Source organism: Tetrao urogallus, assembly GCF_951394365.1.
Source record: "Tetrao urogallus genome assembly, chromosome: 12".
Classification (NCBI taxonomy): Eukaryota; Metazoa; Chordata; class Aves; order Galliformes; family Phasianidae; genus Tetrao; species Tetrao urogallus.
The window spans coordinates 8,724,610-8,744,737 of record NC_136825.1 but is presented as its reverse complement, the minus strand read 5'-3'; the positions used below and the strand labels follow the sequence as shown (position 1 = coordinate 8,744,737).

Sequence of the window (20,128 nt, the reverse complement as noted above, 5' to 3'; positions counted from 1 at the left end):
CTGAATTTTACCAGTGCCCTGCAGGAAATCAAACACTGCCTAAGTAAAAAACCAGTAAGATTTTATTTGTCAATCGTGAAAAACTGGGCCAGTAAGTCCACATACTGTACAGGTTGCAAGTTTGCAGTACAGTACTGTAATCCTCAGGAAGCTGTTAGAAGATTCAAGGTCAGCTCAATCTGTCACATCAAATCACAGAAGCCATCGAGCCTGCTAGAGGTTTTGTACTGATTTTCCTTACCGGCAGCTTCTCCTGTTTTTTTGTAGAAACAGGTGTATATATATTCAGGTATAAGCAATCTTCAGACATCTGGAAATGAACTACTTCCTTTCTATTAATATCAAGATCAGATTCAAACTGCTCTAATATATTCGGCTGTATACACCTGAAAAAATAAGAGAAATTACAATCAATGGAAATAACAAAATCTTCAGAGCTATAACGTGCAGCTTTTTTGAAAGTAGAAATCTCTGGTACGTTTCTCAATTGCTGGCAGCAGAAAACATACTGTAAAGTTTTAATTCTGAGTATGTTTTCATCCATTTGAGTTGCCATGACAAGGCCTGTCAAAAGGGGCCACAGTCCAGAGCAATTTGACACCAATCACAGTTTTGCATTTTTCAGAACATTACAGAAGTATAGTTGCAGATGGATACAGCTATAAATCACTTCAAATAAAATGCATAATAATTATTACGTAACTTCAATAGCTTTTTGTACTGCAGTTATTAGGGTAGAGTTAGCAAAGGAGGGCAGCAGCACAACTGGAGTTTCATACATGTCCTTACAACCACGTGACTCATCAGCATTTTATTCCAACGTTTCCTCAGCTTCTTTCTGTTTCTGCTTCTAAGCCAGGCAGCTGAAAGCATAACCAAGTGCTCGCAAAAGAGCACAGGTCTGTCATCAGGTCCATATTAGCTCAGTTACGATGCCTATTAGAGAGCACTCAATAAAACAGTAGCTTATGAAGATTTCTTCAGAAATGCATTCACTGTAGCAGATGTGAGAGTAGGTGAGACGACACCAAGGAGTTTATCTGTGTGGCTTTTGGTCAGCCTGCCTATCAGCGTCCCCAAACTGCAGGTAATATAAAGTCACGGAGAACATAAAAGCTTTTCTTCCTGCTTAACTTACATTGGTGGGTAGGAAGTGGCATCTCTGACACCTTGCCATGGCTCAGGAGGCTGGGGTTCCGAAAACCTCAGTGGTCCAACAGGAGGCTTAGCAAAAGGAAGTCCCAGAAAGACATTTACGCTCCTCTCAGCCGCATCAACTTTGATTTGGTATCCTCGGGCAGTGCCGTATTTGGTCACCACTTCTGGCTGCTCTGCTTTTTGCCCTGGGGGGTGCGTGCACAACATCACATCACGGATTGGTCTCCTAGTGAGCAACTGACAGCTTTCTAAGAGCTTTGCCTACCTGAATGCGCACCTGCTCTTGGTTTCAATAACTCCTTTTCAAACACAAGCCTTCAACAAACGCTAATCGCTAGAGCTGACTGAAGTTCAGCCTCCATTCTGATAGTGCTCCCAGCTATGATCTCCCTCAGCTACACCGTGCCTGCAGCATATAACGTGCTTACTCTCCACACCCATCAGTGACCGGGTGAGGATTGTTGTTACTTAAAAGTCCACCGGATTGCCCTCATAAAGAAAAGGCATTTCCTGATTTAGGAAAGGATCTGTGAGTGCACAAAACACACTTGGGAATCTGGGTAGACCCTACAGACAAACAGAAAACACCTTCTACCATACCTGAAAACAGTCAGGCACGCATGCACAAATGGCGCAAACATTCAGGTAAGATTTACTGTAATCTCAGAGCGAAATGTATCAGAGTCAAACAACAAACATGGCATATTGGAGTCTCTGACTCAGCAGACAAAATATTGCAATAGGAATTTAGTTTTGCTAGCTGCACGTGAAAAAAAAACGCGACAAATGCCTGAAAGCAGACCAGAGAAAGAAACAAAGGGCTCTTTGCTGTTCAGACCTCAGCTCTGTGCAGCTGGGTTGGGACTTCAGGCCTCCTTTGAGCTGGGACTCCCACGGGTAAGCAAACTGCACACGCACTCTAACTCCTCGCAGCAGGCAACAGTGAAAAACATTTTGGAAGCTTACCAGTAGCTACGAGTGCTGTGAGCCCGGCGGTGAGGATCAAGGACAGCAGCATGTTCTTCTCAGTTGCCACTCTGCAGCCTACTCACACCCTGATCGACTCTGTGCGCTGCCTTTATACTCTGTCAGTAAAGCTGTTGCGCAATGCAAACAGGGATAAGGAAAGCAGTGCTCAAGCTGTGAACCGAATCGGCCGGGACCAGCCTTGAACAACTGTCATGACAGCATGGCACTGCTCCAAGGGGAGCGTAATGCCGCTTATCTGTACATGGGAACAGGGGAACCTTGGGCTGTGCAGAACGGCCCCACAAGTCTCACACCAGCTGCCCAGGGCTCCTTATAACTGCTCCTCACAGAACTTCACGCAGCAGGGATTTGCTTAAAGAAGCACTGCAAGCAGTCCTCAGAACACCAGCAGATTCTTCCTGCTGCAGAACCGTTACCATTGCCGTCTTTAACAATTAAGTCAGCACTTACTTTCACTACACAGAGAACAAACCCGGAAAACTCTCCTCCTCATGCACACTTTTTGACAAAAGCAGTACAGGAAAGATCCTAGCTTTTCCTGCAGGGTCAACGCTCCACCCGCCACTCAGTCCTGTGCATTCAGAAATGTTTGGCTGGTATCTCACCATACACGAGTTTTGCAACAGCTAAGACAGGCTTTCTCCACAACTGCAGTACAGGAGCCGTATGCAACTATTTGAGTGGTAGGAACGCTTTTAATCCCACTGAAACATCAGGAGGCTTTACTTCCAGGAGAACTCGCATCGATCAGTAAGAAATGCTGAAGAGAAGTAGATTGCCATTCTGTAACTAGGTGGCCGTGTTTGATTTTTGTTTCCAGGCTCTGACTCTTTTCCTGGCTCTTTTTTTTTCTCTTTTTTCTCCTTTTTTCTCTTTCTCTTTTTTTTCGGCCAGTGTCAATAGATCTTTCCCTTGTAAGCCTCTTTTGTAATCACATGTCATGAAAATAATTCTCAGTTGTCAGAGACAGCATTTCTGTAATTATTTTAGTGACTCACTTTTTTTCAGCTCTGTGTGCCCCAAATCCAGTATTAGAGTAGTTCTACACAATGTATTAAGCACACAGTAGTCCCGTCAGAGCTAAAGCTCTGTTCATATATTCAGAAAAGATGCTTTACTCCACACCCAACTCATGTGGGCAAACGTGGGAAACTAAACTGGAACGCTCAGGGAGTGACTGGGCACAGTTCCCCTTCATTCACTGTTCTGCCTTTCAAGCTTTACTCTTCCACCTTTCTCTGCTGCACTCCCTTTTTTCTGCTCATGTGCACATTCTGCAAAATGTCTGAACCCCTACCCCATTTTCATCCCATCCATAAAGAAGATGATATCCAACTTGAAGGCCAAAGGTAGCTGCCATGCTGAAATTACTCCTTGTGCAAACGCTATCTGTGCACTCTGCTGATCTCACTCACGTAATAAAATAAACAGATTGGACCTAGATCTTTACCACCGTGGCTACCAAGCCTACCAGGCCGAAGGATCTAGCAACTGGACTTAGGCTTCTGCAAATGTGGAGACCCTTACTCTAAGTGGCATAAACTAAACTAGTGGAATCTGGAAACAGTGCTACATACCTGGGAAGTGGAATTCTTGGATGCTGCCTGGCATTTCATTTTAATGGAGAGCATTTTGCAGTTTACGTTCAATCAGTGAACAATGCACAAGTCAGAGAACAGGTCAGAAAAATCCTGCCACGTGATGACATTTGCCTCCCGCTCCGTAATGCACTGCTACCTGTCTTGATTTCAATCGCAGAAAAATAGAGACAAACCTCATGTTTATGGGCACATAGCTAAAAGAGAGCCCACAAAGACATTTGCATTCAACTCTATAGGGTACAAATGTTCAGAAATCTGCATTTAAAGTGGGCTCGCTTCCTTATTTAGTTATTTTTTTAAACTCAGCCACTGGGTAAGACTAAATGCAGCTAGAACAGTTTGTTTCCATGTAACAAGTGAGTGTAAGACAGGCAAGGGAAGGAAAGAAAGGAGGAGCGCCCATACCTTCCACATAGCTGCACCATGCTGCTGGAAGGTAGCAGAACGGTCAGCAAGACGGCTGGGACAGCTGGAGCAGCCTCAGAGTAACACATGAGAAGCAATGCTGAAATGCTGCGATCCAGGCTTGTTCTTGGCAGTCCAAGCTGAAACGGGCGCTGGAGTAATTCCGGTAAATGAAGTCTCTCTCCAGTGCCAGTAATGAGGGCCTGTGACCCAGTGCTAAGAGACACTGGAACTGAGAGATGGCACAGAGCGCAGCCTAGAGCGCCGTGTAAATAAAGCACCATGGAAAACACAGAAAGCACAAAGCTAATGCTACCACGCCTGATCCTTCTGAGGCAGTTGTTGCTCATTAAAAAGAAAGAAGCTCAGGGCAGCGGAGACTGTTTCTCTCCTTTCCTAAGATCGACGAGCAATCTGAATTCCAGCACTGCACCACTGCTCCAGACGAGGTACTGCAACCGTCAGAAATGTACTGCTATCTCAGTTGTAAAACTCAGTCACACAACAGAACTGTCCTTAAAAAGTTCAGAGGACATTTCTCTGTGTGAATCAGACCAAAATCTCAGGAGCATCACACGTATCTCTGACACGAGAAAGACACTTTTACTTGCAAAACACCTCTTTATTGATTGAACTCGATTAACACAACATTGCTGCCAGATTCTTCTTCAGCAATGGCAAAGCTGCAGAAAAGCCTGAGGAGCAGACAGATCTGTTAACTGTATTAATAGGGGAGGCTTCTCTTGTGGACACAGAGGGAACCGAGGGAAAAGCAAAGGATCACAGAGTGGAAATCGATCCACTGCCATAATTACAGCGAATAAGGGTAAATATGAGAACTGCAAAGAAAAGGTGAAAGGAAGGGACACGTTATTTTGTCCTCAAGGATATTTCAAATAATTCCTCTTGCAATCCTAAATACTATGCCTATTATGCATGTTTAGACAGTAAATTATAGCTCTAGATTAGCTTTCTTGTTTCCCATTCTTTTCCTAGTTGGCTTTTCAAACATCACCTTTTCCCAGAAGTCTACCTTCTTCTCCTTCAGCTTTCTGGCTTTCCTTTGTCTTAGATTTATCTCCAAGCATTCTTCATTTAGATTACGCAATGGCCATTCAGCCAGGCCTTCCCCATTAGGATTCCTGTAAACAATAAGAAAGAAAGAGAAAAAGCCTGAAATTTGCAATTTAGCAATCCAGAAATCATCAAGAGAAGATTTCAGGGCCGCTGACGAACAAGATCAGCATAATTATTCTACAGGCAGTGGAACTGAGGTATGAGGAAGTGAAAGGATTTGCCTGCATCCTTCCAGGAAACCAGAAGCACAACCAATAAATCAATAAACAAACCCTTGTCTCCTGAGTGCCACTACAACTGAGGAAATGGGCCACGTCGTTTAGTTCCATAGATCTCATCCTTTGAGTCCTTTGTGGGACTGAAATTCTCTGCTCTGAGCATGACAAGGCAAAGGTTTCTTCATTCTGATACAAGAGGATGGAATTCCATGCTTCAAAGTTTCGGGAATATTCCCTTAGAATCAGTTACATGGATGACCAGATGTAAATACACCTCAACATATCACAAGGAATATCTGCTATTACAATGCTTTCCTTATAAATTTGAGAAAAAAGCAAGAGAAGTGTACAGCCTTCCCTAGTTGACCTCTAAGAGCAGGATATTATAAGTAATATTATAATAAGGATATTAAAAAGTAGATGCAAAATGTAAGCTAAATCAAAAGACTCTGGTAACAGATTAATTCATGCTTTTTACAGCACAGCTAGACTGCTCAAAGTTCACGGCAGTAAAAGGAAATAATTCAGCCTGCACAGACTTTGAAAAGATATGAACTACTGTGAAAATGACAGTAATAAAAGAAGAGAAAGTGTAGAGAAATCTTGATATATCTCAAGGATGGAATTCATGCTTCAACCTTGCAAGAATGTTCCCTTAGATGCAGTTACACGTACGTTACACCTGCATGATGCATTAGTTGCACAACAGCACAGTCAAACATCCCTCTTGTTTGATGCCTTTGTTCCCCTCTATTTTTGATGTTTTAATGAAAAATACATAGCAGTGTAAGGTTTTTTTTACTTATATGCATTACGTTCATTATATACTTTATATGCAGCCCATGGCAATTCCAACTGGCTCAGTGTGGCTCAGGCTAGCCAAAAGATGGGACAACCATGCTTTAACCCAGTTTTTAAATCTTGATGCTGAAAATGAAACAGTGGAGTTCCAGCCTTACCCTAATGAACACAAGCTGGGACGCTCAGCAAAACAGACTGCAACCCGTTCTCTGCAGCCTGAAAGCCAGTCAGATTTCTCAGAAAAGAGGACGCATTACTTGAAATACCTCAAGCAAAGGGGAGGGGGAAGATTTCCTGCTGCTTTAGTACCCCACTCATCTCCCACTACAGCTTTAATCAATCAATTCAATCAATCATATAGAACTTCCTGTGCTTCAGAAACAGCACGCTGCATGTGATAAAGAAGGGAGAATACAGTAAAGTAATACCGAACAAATTCAAACGAGAGTAAGGGTTGTATTTTCATCTCACCGCTAATGTGTGCACTGTAATATGATGAAAATGGAAGCAGCAATACTGAATAATGCCAGTGCTGTCAGAGTATTTTATAAATGAATCCTGAGGTATAATTTCTTACCCTGTAGGCCTACGATAGCACATACACTTACAAGAAAAGCCAAACAAGTTAAATTTAGAGGCAGCCACTGTTCCAGCTTGCAGCTGAACGTTCTGCCTGTAGCTCCAGTATTTGAAACAGTTTACAGAACAGGAAAACACTTGTGATCCCACGGCTGGTTTGTGACGGATGCTCTTACCCCCACAGGAGGGCTGGAAGAATGACAACCAAGGACACTTTCAGTAAGGAAGAGCAGAAGAAACTGACAACATTCTGTGACACCTATGACATATTCAGTAAACATAACTTCTTGTACATTTCAATATATTTGCCAATATTCCATTGGATACCACAGAATCACAGAATGGCCTGGGTTGAAAGGGACCACAATGATCATCTAGTTTCAACCCCCCTGCTATGTGCAGGCTCACCTGGACCAGGCTTCCCAGACCCAAATCCAGCCTGGCCTTGAATGCCTCCAGGGATGGGGCATCCACAACCTCCTTGGGCAACCTGTTCCTGTGTGCCACCACCCTCTCTGGTCTGTTGGAACAAGAAAGACTTTTTTTCCCCCACATGCTTCATCATTGATTTTTAAAATCGGCTTTCTGACGAATTGCTGTAGACCTTACTTCAGACTGTAAAAGGAAAATGTATCCTCTGCAGCTCTCACAAATCTGTGTGCTCTCGCCTTCTTTCACTCCTCATCTGTTCTGTGAGCTGTACCCAAAACTCCATTTTGTCTTCTTTCAGTTTCTTTGCTGCCTTTTGCATGAGGTCTATTTCCAGGTATCTTTCATCCAGACCATACTGAGGCCAATGCACCAAGCCTTCCCCATTGGGATTTCTGGAAGCACAAAAATGAAAAGTTACCTCTCCATTTGTGCTCTGACTTCTCAACCCGAGGTCGTTTCAGAAGACTAACAGGAGCTCAGATTGCACGATTCTAGTACCTGAACAGATGGATGTTTTTATCAAAACGCTCATCACTGGAACAGCAAACACGTAATGATGTTTGCCCTTACTCGGGGATCTAATCCTCCACTGCAGATACAAATAGCTCTTGGATTTTGTTTGGGATTGCGTGTTCGTTTCCAGAGTTCTTCTTGCAATCGTTAAGAAGAGAAACTATTTGTTTCAGTACTTATCTTAAACTCTGCCACATTTACAGGAACTACCATGCTGCTGCTACGCTTCAGGCAGCACAGACAAAACTTGAGCTGCAGTTAGCGCTACGGATCTCACCCGTTTCTAGCAAAGTTAGTCCAGTACTTCATAACAGTTCTGCTAAGTTTACTTTCTCCTTCCGTAGCATTCCCTGCAAAGTGAGAGAACAAATGGCAATATTCAAAAATCAATAATCAAAAAACAGCAGTCCAATCAATCCCAATACACTGTAACCAGTTCAAAGGGGCTGTGGACAAGATCATCTCTAAGGGACCCTTCCAGTCCACACCATTCTATGAACCTACTTGTTACTCTGGGCTGTGGGAGTTCTATGTGAGCAGAACAGATGAATTCGTTAATGACAAGTAACTATTACCAAAAACAGAAAAAAACCCAGCTTATTTTGATTCCAGTGTTACTAAGCAAAATTCTATTCTGAAAGTCCTTAGGTGAATGAGATGAACAAAAATGTTGATTTTAAAAGAATTGTTTAGCAAGCGCAGATACATCACCTGCTAAGAATGGCCTTCCAAAGACAAAGGCAATTTCATCTGCATGATCTGCTCTTACAAACTCTGGAACGACGCCTGTGGCTGAGCTTGGTCGATGTTGAAATTCATAGAAGTAGACTGGGTGGCCAGCATCTAACAGAAAATAAAATTGAACGCAAGAATGCTGGTATTGCAAATGCCAGTCAACAATGATGATGAACTTTCACCAAAGCTAAATTGACAAAATCAAAACACTAGCAGATCTTCTGATAGCAAAGTGTGACGCATACATAACGTCCACAGACATGCGCAAGAATGAAAAACATTGTTGATATGAATAGATGTTGAATTAGAGACTCACCTCTGTGGTACCTAGCCACTTCAATGGCTGGGAAAGTAAACATGTGATCTCCTATTGCATCAAGAAGGCCATCTCGCACCTGAGCACGGCTCTCTGCTCTCCCAATGTATTCATTGAATACAAGATCAACCATGTGAGAAGAAACACCCTGGAATGAACAAGAAAGGTACTTTTCATAATGAGAACCCACCCTAAAAGAGTAACAGTGTAAACTGAGAGTGCCACCTGCATGTCCCTGGCTGGACTCCAAACATCACCATCTTTCAGAAGAAATCCCCTGCTGCGTCCAAGCAGAGCTCACAGTTCACAGTGGTGCACCTTTACCTAGCATAGATGTTCTTTGGGAGAAGAGATTTGCAAGATCAAAAAGGATGCTCTCAAATGCCTTTAGATAAAGAGCAAGTGGTGATGCTAAGAGATGGATACGGTACTCTGTGGAAACTTCCTTCTGTGGAAACAACCCTCGTAAGAGAAATGAAATCCTGCTGGATTGCATAAGATCCATTTCTTGCTGCAGACGGCCATTACTTACTCCCTTTCAGAAAAACCCTGGGCTCTGCCATTCCCAGATTATGATAGATTCCTATGGCTCTACATGGCCCTTTACAAGTACTGGCTATGTTTATCAGCTTCTTAATTCTAACCTATTAATCTGCAATTTTTCAAGTTTCGTGGTTTCAGGAGAGCACAAAGCAACCAGAAAGCTGAGAGCTTTGTAAAACACAGGGAAGCAAAACCTCCCCTGTCTACATGCAGGTCTCCTGGTGCCATTTTAGGCATCCGCAGGTGAGCTTTCTATTCTCCATGTGAAGCTTTAGAAAGGCTCGTATGTTCTGTAGGTGCTGTGTCATACCTGCTGGTAGAATGTGTATCTTGGATAACCTAGTGTATCTTGAATGTCATGGGACCTGTGTTAGTTGCCTGCATCACTTCTGGATTTCCACTGCATTCCTTTTGAAAAGGTGGGGCATGTAGGATAGAGATATGGAGTATCTTCCATGTTGATCCGTCACTATTAGCAATACGAAATGTGAATTTGGAATTATCCCCACGATGAAATAGCATTCTGATCACTGACATAGAATATTAATATCAGAAACTGCCGTTTTTGAAAAAATGTCATCTGAGTGTTACTCTGTAGCCTCTGATCATAGTTCTGCAGCACAACGTTCCACTACATTCTAGACATGGTCTCTCACCTCAAATGATAATAGAAACGAGTTCTGTAATACTTGACGTGCAACTTCTTTGTCCAGACCGTCTGTAAAATCAGGAAATTTCATCATCTGCATAAAAAAGAGAATACACATTTATGAGGAAATCTTACATACAAAACCATATCTGAACAATGCCACTGAAAGTCTCTTACTTTAGGAATTACCCATCCAAATTCACAGTTATTCACTCCTATTATGTATGGGACTGGATTGATTGCTTTTTCAGACAGTAATTGCCTGGGACTCTTTGGAAAAAAAACACCATCCACACAGGAACTGATGAACATGGGAGCCTGAAAAAAAACAAAGAAACAAAGTCAAGGCTTCAGCAAATGAACGCATCAAGTGAAAATATAAGAATAGTAGTATTCAAGCTCTCTTTGTTTTCCACAACCAATGCTTTGAACCAGAGAAGATTTGCAAAGATTAGCATTGTGTTTAAATACTTGTGAAATGTAGGTTATTGTTAATTTACATCTCCTCTTAGTTAGGAATGTCCTGGTACGAATGAATGGAGAGGTTAGAGAAAATCTAACTTCTACATTGGAACTGCAAAGTAACAGGAAAACCAGGATTGCGGTAAGAAATTTAGAGAAGGACAAAATTATGATGTTAAGTAATGTTCAGGCTCTCCAGGAGAAACTGTGACATCTCATACTCTTGTCTCCTCCCTTGACAGAATCTGACAGTGAAACACGTGTAGCTCAATGCTCATACAGAGTTAAAGAGAAGGAACCTGTTCACAATTCTCAGGTGAGGTATGGCATAGCTGCAATGTTGTCATATCCTGAAAACATAAAGAAGGGACAGATGTTAGATATTCTTCAAGTTCTCTTAATATTACAGGACATGTACAGCATGCTCTGTTATGATCAAATTTGAAAGGCCCCTCATATACAAGGTATAACTTCACCTACCATTTTTAGAGTTATCTGTTCTATCTCTTCCTCTGTTTTTCCTCTTAAGCATTCAACCAGAGCGGCAGAACTGGACTTTTCGCAGCCAGATGCAGCAGCAATTCTCTGCAAGCAATATAAAAAAGTCACATTCGCATTTACTAGTTAACATATATACTGCAGTTACAGTAGCACAAGGAAGAAATCTAGCTCGATTTTTTTTGGAAGAAATAATTTAAATTGTGCAAAATTATCAGAAAATGAAAAATGCCACAAAATACCCACCTGTCTCTAATAATGTCTCTAATGAAGGTGGTTGAAATTCCACAAGAAAAAAAGACCAAGATCCACATTTTTTGAATACACCATTTGACACATTCAAGACTATCTCAAACATTAAATATGCCACAAAATACCCACCTGTGCTTCCTTCTCAGGCTTTTCAGTGAATAAAGTCCTAATTGTAGTACCACTCTCTGAAATGGCCTTGTGGAACAAGCCCTTTGCCAGTGGAGATAAGACCTGGAAAAAAGCAGCAGCATCCAGAAACAAGAACAGGCATTACTGGAAATGCATTCTATTCATGACACAGGGCTTCAATATCAGAAACTGCCTTTTTTGAAAAAAATGTCATCCGAGTGTTACTCTGTGGCCTCTGATCAGAGTTCTGCTGTGCAAAGGTCTCTGGCAGCATTAACAGGGATAAGTCCACGCCTGCCCTTCCCCTCCCATAAAGCTTTGCTTACAAGACTTCAGGGAACAACACTGCAAGCCAGGCATGAGTCAGGTACACATATGTCCAACAGACTGGCTGTGCTGCAGAAGGGGAAAATAAAAAAGCTCTAAGAGAGAAGTCGGGAGCAAACGGACATTCAAATTTGAAGAGGACAAACGACATCTGGGATTCTAAGCGACATCATCTGGGTACAAAAAGAACACTTTCCACAGCCAGAAGCTGCACTGTTATCAGCTGTGTATCAGACTGAGGTGATGTGTGCTTTACCCAAAAGCCACCCACGTTTTCTCACCGATTTTTCATTAACGTACTGAGAGTGATCGTGGACAGTGGGTTTCTTTCTCAAATAATAGACATTCATGCCTGTGGTGAACTTACCAGAGCAGATACACTGATTCCCCCTGCAGATTCACCACAGATGGTGACAGATCCCGGGTCTCCTCCAAAGTGTATGATATTTTCCTGAATCCACTGAAGAGCTGCCACTTGGTCCAAATACCCCCAGTTACCACGAGCATGCCTATCCCCAGTGCTAGAAAGAAAGAACAGACTTCTTTAAATGCTTGATGTAGAAAAAAACAAGACTCAGATAAATACAGTGTGCAGGACAAGGAATCAGCTGTGAAGGAGCCTCTCTGCGTAATTGAAAAAGAATTGGCTTGAAAAGGGTTGAGATCAGGCCAGCAATCAAGCCACAGCAGTCTCTGAAGCAGACCTGGGACTTGTAAGTTGCTCCCAACTGCTGCATGGGTAATTAAGAAACAGAGAGTTTATTTGCCAAAGCAAGTACTCTACAGGCCTTTCCACAAAGAATTTCCATGCATAACATTAGAAATGGTTTATCAAAATCGAAGACAGCCTATCTTACCTAAAGTATCCAGCTATACCCAATCTGTACTGAATTGCCACCACAACCACGTTGTCAAAGGCTGCTAATGCTGAGCCATCATAGGATGATGCTGCTCCAAGAACTAACGCACCTCCATGGATCCATACAAAGACCTGGAAGGGGAACAGGCAGAAACAGTTCAGCACAGGGAAGAGCTCCCTGTGGCACAGACTGAATACCCTTGTTTCTGCTGCTTCACTCATGAGTCCTTCAGGTTACATTTCACAAATGGTCAATGTCTTTCAGATTGGAGGCTGGCAGCCTCACAACACACACTGATTTCATTAAATACCTGAATTTTACCAGTGCCCTGCAGGAAATCAAACACTGCCTAAGTAAAAAACCAGTAAGATTTTATTTGTCAATCGTGAAAAACTGGGCCAGTAAGTCCACATACTGTACAGGTTGCAAGTTTGCAGTACAGTACTGTAATCCTCAGGAAGCTGTTAGAAGATTCAAGGTCAGCTCAATCTGTCACATCAAATCACAGAAGCCATCGAGCCTGCTAGAGGTTTTGTACTGATTTTCCTTACCGGCAGCTTCTCCTGTTTTTTTGTAGAAACAGGTGTATATATATTCAGGTATAAGCAATCTTCAGACACCTGGAGATGAACTTTTTCTTTTCTATTAGTAATAACATCTGAAAGAAACTGTCCTGTAACTTTATCCTGTAGACACCTGAAAAAATAAGAGAAATAAAAATCAATAGTGATAAAAAAAATTCACAGCTGTATGTCGAAAATTTTTGTATTTCTAGCAAAAAAAAAAAAAGTCCAGTACATTTCTATAGTGCTGGCATCAGAAACATAGAGTGTTTTTTAACATTTTCTCCAGTTGAGTTGGCATGAGATGTGCAAAAAGGGGCCAGAGTCTAGAGCAGTACGTTTTGCAAACAGATGTAATTTCACGTATTGCAAAACCTTACAGAATACTAGCAGACTGATACAGCTATAAATCCTTCAATTATATTGCAAATGAATTACCATATATCTTCAGAAGATTTAATACTGCAATTATGGGGACTAGGCTAGAAGCAGTTAAAAGAGCAGTAATACAAGTGGAGAAAAATAATTAAAAACCAAATCAGAACAGATGTATAACAGATCTACGTTTCGTACATGATCAATCAAGCATGTGACTCATTGGGAATTTGAATCAGCGTCCCAAAACTGCAGGTAATATAAAATCACGGAGAACATAAAAGCTTTTCTTCCTGCTTAACTTACATTGGTGGGTAGGAAGTGGCATCTCTGACACCTTGCCATGGCTCAGGAGGCTGGGGTTCCGAAAACCTCAGTGGTCCAACAGGAGGCTTAGCAAAAGGAAGTCCCAGAAAGACATTTACGCTCCTCTCAGCCGCATCAACTTTGATTTGGTATCCTCGGGCAGTGCCGTATTTGGTCACCACTTCTGGCTGCTCTGCTTTTTGCCCTGGGGGGTGCGTGCACAACATCACATCACGGATTGGTCTCCTAGTGAGCAACTGACAGCTTTCTAAGAGCTTTGCCTACCTGAATGCGCACCTGCTCTTGGTTTCAATAACTCCTTTTCAAACACAAGCCTTCAACAAACGCTAATCGCTAGAGCTGACTGAAGTTCAGCCTCCATTCTGATAGTGCTCCCAGCTATGATCTCCCTCAGCTACACCGTGCCTGCAGCATATAACGTGCTTACTCTCCACACCCATCAGTGACCGGGTGAGGATTGTTGTTACTTAAAAGTCCACCGGATTGCCCTCATAAAGAAAAGGCATTTCCTGATTTAGGAAAGGATCTGTGAGTGCACAAAACACACTTGGGAATCTGGGTAGACCCTACAGACAAACAGAAAACACCTTCTACCATACCTGAAAACAGTCAGGCACGCATGCACAAATGGCGCAAACATTCAGGTAAGATTTACTGTAATCTCAGAGCGAAATGTATCAGAGTCAAACAACAAACATGGCATATTGGAGTCTCTGACTCAGCAGACAAAATATTGCAATAGGAATTTAGTTTTGCTAGCTGCACGTGAAAAAAAAACGCGACAAATGCCTGAAAGCAGACCAGAGAAAGAAACAAAGGGCTCTTTGCTGTTCAGACCTCAGCTCTGTGCAGCTGGGTTGGGACTTCAGGCCTCCTTTGAGCTGGGACTCCCACGGGTAAGCAAACTGCACACGCACTCTAACTCCTCGCAGCAGGCAACAGTGAAAAACATTTTGGAAGCTTACCAGTAGCTACGAGTGCTGTGAGCCCGGCGGTGAGGATCAAGGACAGCAGCATGTTCTTCTCAGTTGCCACTCTGCAGCCTACTCACACCCTGATCGACTCTGTGCGCTGCCTTTATACTCTGTCAGTAAAGCTGTTGCGCAATGCAAACAGGGATAAGGAAAGCAGTGCTCAAGCTGTGAACCGAATCGGCCGGGACCAGCCTTGAACAACTGTCATGACAGCATGGCACTGCTCCAAGGGGAGCGTAATGCCGCTTATCTGTACATGGGAACAGGGGAACCTTGGGCTGTGCAGAACGGCCCCACAAGTCTCACACCAGCTGCCCAGGGCTCCTTATAACTGCTCCTCACAGAACTTCACGCAGCAGGGATTTGCTTAAAGAAGCACTGCAAGCAGTCCTCAGAACACCAGCAGATTCTTCCTGCTGCAGAACCGTTACCATTGCCGTCTTTAACAATTAAGTCAGCACTTACTTTCACTACACAGAGAACAAACCCGGAAAACTCTCCTCCTCATGCACACTTTTTGACAAAAGCAGTACAGGAAAGATCCTAGCTTTTCCTGCAGGGTCAACGCTCCACCCGCCACTCAGTCCTGTGCATTCAGAAATGTTTGGCTGGTATCTCACCATACACGAGTTTTGCAACAGCTAAGACAGGCTTTCTCCACAACTGCAGTACAGGAGCCGTATGCAACTATTTGAGTGGTAGGAACGCTTTTAATCCCACTGAAACATCAGGAGGCTTTACTTCCAGGAGAACTCGCATCGATCAGTAAGAAATGCTGAAGAGAAGTAGATTGCCATTCTGTAACTAGGTGGCCGTGTTTGATTTTTGTTTCCAGGCTCTGACTCTTTTCCTGGCTCTTTTTTTTTCTCTTTTTTCTCCTTTTTTCTCTTTCTCTTTTTTTTCGGCCAGTGTCAATAGATCTTTCCCTTGTAAGCCTGTTTTGTAATCACATGTCATGAAAATAATTCTCAGTTGTCAGAGACAGCATTTCTGTAATTATTTTAGTGACTCACTTTTTTTCAGCTCTGTGTGCCCCAAATCCAGTATTAGAGTAGTTCTACACAATGTATTAAGCACACAGTAGTCCCGTCAGAGCTAAAGCTCTATTCATATATTCAGAAAAGATGCCTTACTCCACACCCAACTCATGTGGGCAAACGTGGGAAACTAAACTGGAACGCTCAGGGAGTGACTGGGCACAGTTCCCCTTCATTCACTGTTCTGCCTTTCAAGCTTTACTCTTCCACCTTTCTCTGCTGCACTCCCTTTTTTCTGCTCATGTGCACATTCTGCAAAATGTCTGAACCCCTACCCCATTTTCATCCCATCCATAAAGAAGATGATATCCAACTTGAAGGCCAAAGGTAGCTGCCATGCTGAAATTACTCCTTGTGCAAACACTATCTGTACACTCTGCTGATCTCACTCACGTAATAAAATAAACAGATTGGACCTAGATCTTTACCACCTTGGCTACCAAGCCTACCAGGCCGAAGGATCTAGCAACTGGACTTAGGCTTCTGCAAATGTGGAGACCCTTACTCTAAGTGGCATAAACTAAACTAGTGGAATCTGGAAACAGTGCTACATACCTGGGAAGTGGAATTCTTGGATGCTGCCTGGCATTTCATTTTAATGGAGAGCATTTTGCAGTTTACGTTCAATCAGTGAACAATGCACAAGTCAGAGAACAGGTCAGAAAAATCCTGCCACGTGATGACATTTGCCTCCCGCTCCGTAATGCACTGCTACCTGTCTTGATTTCAATCGCAGAAAAATAGAGACAAACCTCATGTTTATGGGCACATAGCTAAAAGAGAGCCCACAAAGACATTTGCATTCAACTCTATAGGGTACAAATGTTCAGAAATCTGCATTTAAAGTGGGCTCGCTTCCTTATTTAGTTATTTTTTTAAACTCAGCCACTGGGTAAGACTAAATGCAGCTAGAACAGTTTGTTTCCATGTAACAAGTGAGTGTAAGACAGGCAAGGGAAGGAAAGAAAGGAGGAGCGCCCATACCTTCCACATAGCTGCACCATGCTGCTGGAAGGTAGCAGAACGGTCAGCAAGACGGCTGGGACAGCTGGAGCAGCCTCAGAGTAACACATGAGAAGCAATGCTGAAATGCTGCGATCCAGGCTTGTTCTTGGCAGTCCAAGCTGAAACGGGCGCTGGAGTAATTCCGGTAAATGAAGTCTCTCTCCAGTGCCAGTAATGAGGGCCTGTGACCCAGTGCTAAGAGACACTGGAACTGAGAGACGGCACAGAGCGCAGCCTAGAGCGCCGTGTAAATAAAGCACCATGGAAAACACAGAAAGCACAAAGCTAATGCTACCACGCCTGATCCTTCTGAGGCAGTTGTTGCTCATTAAAAAGAAAGAAGCTCAGGGCAGCGGAGACTGTTTCTCTCCTTTCCTAAGATCGACGAGCAATCTGAATTCCAGCACTGCACCACTGCTCCAGACGAGGTACTGCAACCGTCAGAAATGTACTGCTATCTCAGTTGTAAAACTCAGTCACACAACAGAACTGTCCTTAAAAAGTTCAGAGGACATTTCTGTGTGTGAATCAGACCAAAACCTCAGGAGCATCACACGTATGTCTGACACGAGAAAGACACTTTTACTTGCAAAACACCTCTTTATTGATTGAACTCGATCAACACAACATTGCTGCCAGATTCTTCTTCAGCAATGGCAAAGCTGCAGAAAAGCCTGAGGAGCAGACAGATCTGTTAACTGTATTAATAGGGGAGGCTTCTCTTGTGGACACAGAGGGAACCGAGGGAAAAGCAAAGGATCACAGAGTGGAAATCGATCCACTGCCATAATTACAGCGAATAAGGGTAAATATGAGAACTGCAAAGAAAAGGTGAAAGGAAGGGACACGTTATTTTGTCCTCAAGGATATTTCAAATAATTCCTCTTGCAATCCTAAATACTATGCCTATTATGCATGTTTAGACAGTAAATTATAGCTCTAGATTAGCTTTCTTGTTTCCCATTCTTTTCCTAGTTGGCTTTTCAAACATCACCTTTTCCCAGAAGTCTACCTTCTTCTCCTTCAGCTTTCTGGCTTTCCTTTGTCTTAGATTTATCTCCAAGCATTCTTCATTTAGATTACGCAATGGCCATTCAGCCAGGCCTTCCCCATTAGGATTCCTGTAAACAATAAGAAAGAAAGAGAAAAAGCCTGAAATTTGCAATTTAGCAATCCAGAAATCATCAAGAGAAGATTTCAGGGCCGCTGACGAACAAGATCAGCATAATTATTCTACAGGCAGTGGAACTGAGGTACGAGGAAGTGAAAGGATTTGCCTGCATCCTTCCAGGAAACCAGAAGCACAACCAATAAATCAATAAACAAACCCTTGTCTCCTGAGTGCCACTACAACTGAGGAAATGGGCCACGTCGTTTAGTTCCATAGATCTCATCCTTTGAGTCCTTTGTGGGACTGAAATTCTCTGCTCTGAGCATGACAAGGCAAAGGTTTCTTCATTCTGATACAAGAGGATGGAATTCCATGCTTCAAAGTTTCGGGAATATTCCCTTAGAGACAGTTACATGGATGACCAGATGTAAATACACCTCAACATATCACAAGGAATATCTGCTATTACAATGCTTTCCTTATAAATTTGAGAAAAAAGCAAGAGAAGTGTACAGCCTTCCCTAGTTGACCTCTAAGAGCAGGATATTATAAGTAATATTATAATAAGGATATTAAACAGTAGATGCAAAATGTAAGCTAAATCAAAAGACTCTGGTAACAGATTAATTCATGCTTTTTACAGCACAGCTAGACTGCTCAAAGTTCACGGCAGTAAAAGGAAATAATTCAGCCTGCACAGACTTTGAAACAGACTATGAACTACTGTGAAAATGACAGTAATAAAAGAAGAGAAAGTGTAGAGAAATCTTGATATATCTCAAGGATGGAATTCATGCTTCAACCTTGCAAGAATGTTCCCTTAGATGCAGTTACACGTACGTTACACCTGCATGATGCATTAGTTGCACAACAGCACAGTCAAACATCCCTCTTGTTTGATGCCTTTGTTCCCCTCTATTTTTGATGTTTTAATGAAAAATACATAGCAGTGTAAGGTTTTTTTTACTTATATGCATTACGTTCATTATATACTTTATATGCAGCCCATGGCAATTCCAACTGGCTCAGTGTGGCTCAGGCTAGCCAAAAGATGGGACAACCATGCTTTAACCCAGTTTTTAAATCTTGATGCTGAAAATGAAACAGTGGAGTTCCAGCCTTACCCTAATGAACACAAGCTGGGACGCTCAGCAAAACAGACTGCAACCCGTTCTCTGCAGCCTGAAAGCCAGTCAGATTTCTCAGAAAAGAGGACGCATTACTTGAAATACCTCAAGCAAAGGGGAGGGGGAAGATTTCCTGCTGCTTTAGTACCCCACTCATCTCCCACTACAGCTTTAATCAATCAATTCAATCAATCATATAGAACTTCCTGTGCTTCAGAAACAGCACGCTGCATGTGATAAAGAAGGGAGAATACAGTAAAGTAATACCGAACAAATTCAAACGAGAGTAAGGGTTGTATTTTCATCTCACCGCTAATGTGTGCACTGTAATATGATGAAAATGGAAGCAGCAATACTGAATAATGCCAGTGCTGTCAGAGTATTTTATAAATGAATCCTGAGGTATAATTTCTTACCCTGTAGGCCTACGATAGCACATACACTTACAAGAAAAGCCAAACAAGTTAAATTTAGAGGCAGCCACTGTTCCAGCTTGCAGCTGAACGTTCTGCCTGTAGCTCCAGTATTTGAAACAGTTTACAGAACAGGAAAACACTTGTGATCCCACGGCTGGTTTGTGACGGATGCTCTTACCCTCACAGGAGGGCTGGAAGAATGACAACCAAGGACACTTTCAGTAAGGAAGAGCAGAAGAAACTGACAACATTCTGTGACACCTATGACATATTCAGTAAACATAACTTCTTATACATTTCAATATATTTGCCAATATTCCCTTGGATACCACAGAATCACAGAATGGCCTGGGTTGAAAGGGACCACAATGATCATCTAGTTTCAACCCCCCTGCTATGTGCAGGCTCACCTGGACCAGGCTTCCCAGACCCAAATCCAGCCTGGCCTTGAATGCCTCCAGGGATGGGGCATCCACAACCTCCTTGGGCAACCTGTTCCTGTGTGCCACCACCCTCTCTGGTCTGTTGGAACAAGAAAGACTTTTTTTCCCCCACATGCTTCATCATTGATTTTTAAAATCGGCTTTCTGACGAATTGCTGTAGACCTTACTTCAGACTGTAAAAGGAAAATGTATCCTCTGCAGCTC

General features: G+C 42.7%; 1 protein-coding gene across 1 annotated transcript in view; it reads right to left on the bottom strand.

Annotated features, from left to right (window-relative positions):
- The window catches only part of LOC306950907 (uncharacterized protein), a gene marked incomplete at both ends in the record, with an annotated part of 36,641 nt that extends 21,814 nt beyond the window's left edge, over positions 1-14,827 (bottom strand). The window contains 18 exons of the mRNA XM_079541304.1: positions 242-386; positions 1,139-1,343; positions 3,886-3,943; positions 5,170-5,296; positions 7,480-7,653; positions 8,052-8,124; positions 8,486-8,617; positions 8,826-8,973; positions 10,025-10,111; positions 10,195-10,335; positions 10,779-10,829; positions 10,960-11,064; positions 11,359-11,460; positions 12,053-12,206; positions 12,543-12,676; positions 13,097-13,241; positions 13,790-13,982; positions 14,776-14,827. Coding sequence (XP_079397430.1) covers positions 242-386; positions 1,139-1,343; positions 3,886-3,943; positions 5,170-5,296; positions 7,480-7,653; positions 8,052-8,124; positions 8,486-8,617; positions 8,826-8,973; positions 10,025-10,111; positions 10,195-10,335; positions 10,779-10,829; positions 10,960-11,064; positions 11,359-11,460; positions 12,053-12,206; positions 12,543-12,676; positions 13,097-13,241; positions 13,790-13,982; positions 14,776-14,827 — 2,226 coding nt within the window. The remainder of the gene's footprint in view (positions 1-241; positions 387-1,138; positions 1,344-3,885; positions 3,944-5,169; positions 5,297-7,479; positions 7,654-8,051; positions 8,125-8,485; positions 8,618-8,825; positions 8,974-10,024; positions 10,112-10,194; positions 10,336-10,778; positions 10,830-10,959; positions 11,065-11,358; positions 11,461-12,052; positions 12,207-12,542; positions 12,677-13,096; positions 13,242-13,789; positions 13,983-14,775) is intronic.
- Between the last annotated feature and the right edge of the window lie 5,301 nt (positions 14,828-20,128).